We start from the raw sequence: 5,940 nt of genomic DNA on the forward strand, positions 1-5,940 counted from the left end.
TCAATGCTTGCGTGCCGATTTTATTATACTGCGTGTTAGACATATGCAAATACAAATATCACTTACCAAATATATCAGCCGCGACACTCCTCGTTCCAGAGACGATCTATTTTATGTTCGTTACGTTCTGAAAATAAAAAAAAGTGCTAGCTATTAATGCTATAAAGGCGAAGCGGCTTCGTCTATCGCGCGACGCGGCGGCGGCGGCGGCGGCAGCGACGCTATATGTCTTGATTTTCGACCGAACGAGTATTGAGAAATACGCGTTCGATCGATTCATCAGCAAGTGCCGAATCCGTATTACATGAATTAAATGCGAGATTACTAATAAATATTATATTTACCAATGAAGTGAATCATGGTGTCACTTGTTCCGATACGTTCCGTGTCCATCGCGTTCTGCAAATGAAACGTGAATGCAATTAAAATAGTGCAAGTGTTTCGTTTTCAGCATGGTCAATTTCACGCGCAAATAGCGCCACCGTACGCGCTGCGGCGGCGTCGGTGCAACAGCGGCGCGCGGCGACGCCGATGCTATACACATTTTGATTTTCGGTCGAACGAGTATTGCGAAATACGCGTTCGGACGAACATCAATGCTTGCGTGCCGATTTTATTATACTGCGTGTTAGACAAATCCAAATACAAATATCACTTACCAAATATATTAGCCGCGACACTCCTCGCTCCGGAGACGATCTTATGTTCGTTGCGTTCTGAAAATAAAAAAATATACGATTAACGCTATAAAGGCGATGCGGCTTCGTCTATCGCGCGACGCGGCGGCGGCGGTGACGTTACATGTCTTGATTTTCGACCGAACGAGTATTGAGAAATACGCGTTCGATCGATTCATCAGCAAGTGCCGAATCCGTATTACACGAATTAAATGCGAGATTACTAATAAATATTATACTTACCAATTAAGTGAATCGTGGCGTCACTTGTTCCGGAGCCGATCCGTTCCGTGTTCATCGCGTTCTGCAAATGAAACGTGAATGCGATTAAAATAATGCAAGTGTCGTTTCCGGCGCTGTCTATTTCACCACTGCCAATAGCGCCACCGTACGCGCTGCGGCGGCGTCGGTGCAACAGTGGCGCGCGGCGACGCCGACGCTACATATATATTTCGATTTTCGGTCGAACGAGTATTGCAAAATACGCATCCGATCAATCTTGCATCTAATCAGCGCGTAATATAGATTCGGCATTCGAACTCTGATAATTCGGTCGAATGCGTAATCGCAATACTCGTTCGGTCGAAAATCAAGACGTGTACCGCCGCCGACGCGTCGCCCACGCCGCGACGCTTGTTTCGCATAAGCTGACGGCACGCGGAACGAATTACGCCGCTTCACTATATTAGTTATGCATTTATCCATATGTTCGTTGTATGTAACGTACGCCATACTTAAGGATAAATGCGTAATTAAGATATTGAACCGGAGCAATTTGTCCCGCACGCGGTCAGCTTACGCGAAACAAGCGTCACGGCGCGGGCGACGCGTCGGCGGCGGTGGCGACGGCGATATTGCGGTGATGCTACATGTTAGATAAATGCAAAGTCCCACTTACCAATTATATTAGCCGCGACGCCTCTCGTTCCGAAGATGATCTACCTCGTACCGAGATCTGAAATTATAAAAGAAGAAACGCTTCTAGAATAGTTTCGTCTATCCGCGCGATCGACTTCGCAGTTCGCGTACCAATGCGCCACCGTACGCGCTGCGGCGGCGTCGGTGCAACAGTGGCGCGCGGCGACGCGTCGGCGAGAGTGGCGTTAATAGTGGCACGCGGCGACGCCGACGCTATATACACATTTCGATTTTCGATCGAACGAGTATTGCGAAATGCGCATCCGATCAATTTTGCATCTATTTAGCGCGTAATATAGATTCGGCATTCGAAATCTGATTCGATCGGATATGCGTAATCGCAATACTCGTTCGGAAATCAAGACGTGTACCGCCGCCGACGCGTCGCCCGCTCCGCGACGCTTGTTTCGCGTAAGCTGACGGCACGCGGGACGAATTACGCCGCTTCACTATCTTAGTTATGCGTTTATCCATATGTTCGCTGTATGTTAACGTACGCCATACGTATGGATAAATGCGTAATTAAGATAGTGAAGCGGAGCAATTTGTCCCGCACGCGGTCAGCTTAACAAGCGCCACGCCGACGCGCCGACGCGCAACGCCGGGCGCGGCGAACAGTTGTGGCCATGCGATAATTATATTTCAGACCAATTTTCAATATTAAATCTTCATATTTAATAAGAAATTATTCTTAAAAGTAAATTTTGTCAGTATGCTTTAAGATTAATTTATATGTATATCGAGATAATTTATTTTAACGCTTGGAAGCATTAAAATAAAGCAAGACAAAGCAATAAGTATTAATTATAAAGCATATAAAATTATAGAAAAAAACATAATAAATTTGTTATAGATTACATGTATCCGCTGATCCACATATATGAATTTCCTCCCTAATGTATTTGTGTTCATTCATTTTATTTTTGCAGTGTATGGGCTGAGACTGCATTGTCGAATCGTCCCTACGTAATGCGACGCAACGTGACGCTCCCCCTACTCGATGTGAAATGTTACGCGCGACCGACTTACGTGCGTTTATATAGTAGTCACTTCGCGCGTACCTCACCAGTGGCGCTCTAGTCAATGAGCGCAATGCAGTGCTGCGCCCGCAATCCAAGCACTCTGATTGGATGGGCGCTGGCTTCCGAATTGAGTATATAAACGCTTCGCAGCCGTGGAACCTTCACATGCTTTTAGAACTCCGAGACGTCGTCTCGGTCCGCGACGCGTTCGTTTTAGGCTGTATTCACAGGACGGATAGTAGCGATCGAGAAAACTATGAAAGATTGTATATGAGATAAATAAAGTTATATAAGATATATGAAAGAAAGTTCGAGTTTGTAAATACGTGATCGTAAAAAGATGCAACAAGATTACAAATTGACAATGAACAATTACATTCTCATAAGTTTACTAAATTTTGCAAGAATTGCAAGTCGCTCCAAGCTCTCTGATTGGATAGACGCTGGCTTCCGAATTGAGTATATAAACGCTTCGCAGCCGCGGAACCTTCACATAGCTTTTAGAACTTCGAGACGTCGTGTCGACCCGCGACGCGTTCGTTTTACAGAGGCTGTATTCACAGGACGGATAATAGCTATCGAGAAAACTATGAAAGATATATGAGATAAATAAAGTTATATAAGATATATGAAAGAAATAGGTATATTAATGTATCAAATAATCCTGTATCATTTGACTGAGTTTGCATTTTTCTGAGAATGAGTATATATATTTTAATTTAAGAGTAAAATTAAATTATTGTAGATTGTAATATATAACGTTGAAGAATCTTATGGATAAGTGGTTAGTGGACATTATTGCTATTTTTATTTTATTTCTTCTTTAAATTTACTCGTCTAATTACACAACTCGAATTAAAGATTATTCTTGGCAATAAATATTTATGGATGTAGCACAGACTAGAATCACTTTCATTTTCAACGTTATAATTTTATCGACAATATTAGAAAATGGATGTAGCTGCGTTTATACCTAGTACCCATTTCAAAAATGGATGTGCTGGCGCTAGTACAGGGGTTTTGGCTGGACAGAGTTCTTAACCTAACGCGTACTTGTCAGAGCATCGTTACGTTCGTTACGTTATATACAAAGCAATACAACACGTCTTTTTAATCTATACAATATCTTATTGATAACATTAAACGTATTATGGCCCAAGTGTATGATAATTACTATAATGATTATCATAAGAATGCTGAGCTACAGCTAAATCTAAAATACAAGAAGAAGTACCGAAAACTTAAGAGAATCGTGAAGGATACCGTATTTGTGAGTCTCGACATGTAAACTTGATATATATGATTTTGATGTTTTTATATACGTTAATTATAACCTTAATCCTGATGCAGGAAAACGCAGCACTATGCGATCAAGTTGCGCACATGCAGGAGAATTTGATGGTGGTTAAAGAGGAGAGGCTGTTTCTTCTTCGCAAGTTATGCCAACAACAGGGAGAGGTGGAGTCTAACTCAACAAGTCTAGCTCGTTCACAAACAAGTAATGCAAATTCACCATCACTTAATCCAGAATGTACTACGCCAAAAAAAACAGTAAAAAAGAGAACATCCACAGATGGATCAGGTATTTTTTATAGCATTTGGCTGTAAAAATATCCTAAGTTTAAGAGATCCTATAAGCCAACGTCAATGTTAGCATTAACCATCTGTAATCTGTACAATAAGAAATATTTGCAACCTAGTGACTGTACTCCCTTCTTACATAAGAATTATAATTTGTATCGCAGAACCGAAAAGTAAGACAAAGAGATACAACAAAACTGCCAGAAGAATGGTGCAGTCGATTCCACTGGATGTACACGGAAGACCATTGTTCCCCATCGAGTTAGGAGATCTTAAGATACATTCTCTTGGCGACGTGGTGTCGGACAGAATCGCATATCATACAGAAGAACTTATATTTCCAGTAGGTTATTGCAGTACGAGACTGTACGCAAATTTGAGAGATCCAAGAACACAGAGTTTATATACCTGCAAGATATTAGACGGTGGTCCAACACCTAGGTATACAAGATTGTATAGAAACAGTTGAAGAATTATTTCCAGAAAAAATTAGAATATAGGCATATATACAGACCTTATATTATTTACAGATTTGAAATAGTGTCCGATAACGATCCAACTCATCCATTAATCGGATCCAGCCCTGATGAATGTCACTCAAAATTACTGACAGCAATCTCTCCAATGCTTTGTACGATAGCGCCCAAGGGCGCGGATTTCTTCGGAATTTCTCATCCTACCATACAAAATCTAATACAAAGTTCTCCGGGAACACGTAAATTGGCAATGTACAAACAACAACGTTTTGAAGTATGTATTTAACTAAGATTACTAGACATTTATTCCTACAAAAGATTAAAAATAATTAAATTGTATAATATTTTTAACAATTTGTCTTAAGTGATACATTCGCTTTAAATTTAAGAAAGACTGTGATTGATAAGAAACATTTTAAACTTGGGATAACATTTTGCGAAACTTTAAAATGTTAGCAAAAGATTACTTGATTCAGAGAAATTATATGTTATAGGTAAGCAAAAATCATGTACACCTGCATGTCGATCGAGCTACAAGCCCGGTGACAGAAACGATGGAGACTGATCCAGGATTAGGTTTTGCGGCATTACACAGGCATTACGCTTTGAATTCTTATAGAGTGAAAGAAGAGCCTTCGGATCACGATCTATTAGCACTCCAAGACCTTCTCGCGTAATTGCTAATATTATAAGATAAATAATAAATATTATAATAAAAAGTAGACTCTACACCGGCAAAAAACAGTATTGCGATTTGTATTCATATATACATGTACAACATACATTGGTGTCGTAGAAAAATGTCGAAATGTTATGAGCGTAAAAATGTTGACGGGTTCCGATAAATAAAAAAGATAGGATATAAGTAGTAAAAAAGAAAACAGATTGAGATTATACTGTGTATTTATATATTTCTATATTGTTACAATTGAATCCAATTTAGAAAATAAAACTATTAGAAAACGAAAAATTAAAAATTCGAGTAGAACACACTTAGAATAACATCAAAAGATATTTGATTCATTCTCTATATAATAAAATCTTTTCTACTGCATGTAATAAAACCATCACCTGTTGCAAAACGAAATTAATAAAGCATTTAAAATCGATTAAATATGTATAGTCCTATCTTAAAATTACCGTGTTACCTGCGTTGAAGCCTCTTTTCCCCAATGTTTAAAAATTCATATCTTCCAGAAAAATAAAGATATACACTTCTTTCTAGGCTCATCTTAAAGATGAATTATGTGGCTATACACATCTCTG

The 5,940-nt window shown here is 39.6% G+C and overlaps 1 protein-coding gene across 2 annotated transcripts; it reads left to right on the forward strand.

Annotated features, from left to right (window-relative positions):
• The first annotated feature begins 3,645 nt into the window (after nucleotides 1-3,645).
• Nucleotides 3,646-5,788, forward strand: LOC105452563 (transforming growth factor beta regulator 1). Of its 2 annotated transcripts, none has more exons than XM_011693773.1 (5): nucleotides 3,646-3,887; nucleotides 3,968-4,199; nucleotides 4,363-4,639; nucleotides 4,729-4,948; nucleotides 5,169-5,788. In XM_011693773.1, the coding sequence occupies exons 1-5, from the start codon at nucleotides 3,768-3,770 to the stop codon at nucleotides 5,349-5,351; spliced, it is 1,032 nt and encodes a 343-aa protein (XP_011692075.1). In that variant the 5' UTR covers nucleotides 3,646-3,767; the 3' UTR covers nucleotides 5,352-5,788. The 2 variants fall into 2 exon arrangements, with proteins under 2 accessions (XP_011692075.1, XP_011692076.1); XM_011693774.1 differs by having other exon boundaries at nucleotides 3,968-4,115.
• The last annotated feature ends 152 nt before the right edge of the window (nucleotides 5,789-5,940 follow it).

This window comes from Wasmannia auropunctata, unplaced genomic scaffold (assembly GCF_000956235.1).
Source record: "Wasmannia auropunctata unplaced genomic scaffold, wasmannia.A_1.0 LD336029.1, whole genome shotgun sequence".
In the NCBI taxonomy this organism is placed as follows: Eukaryota; Metazoa; Arthropoda; class Insecta; order Hymenoptera; family Formicidae; genus Wasmannia; species Wasmannia auropunctata.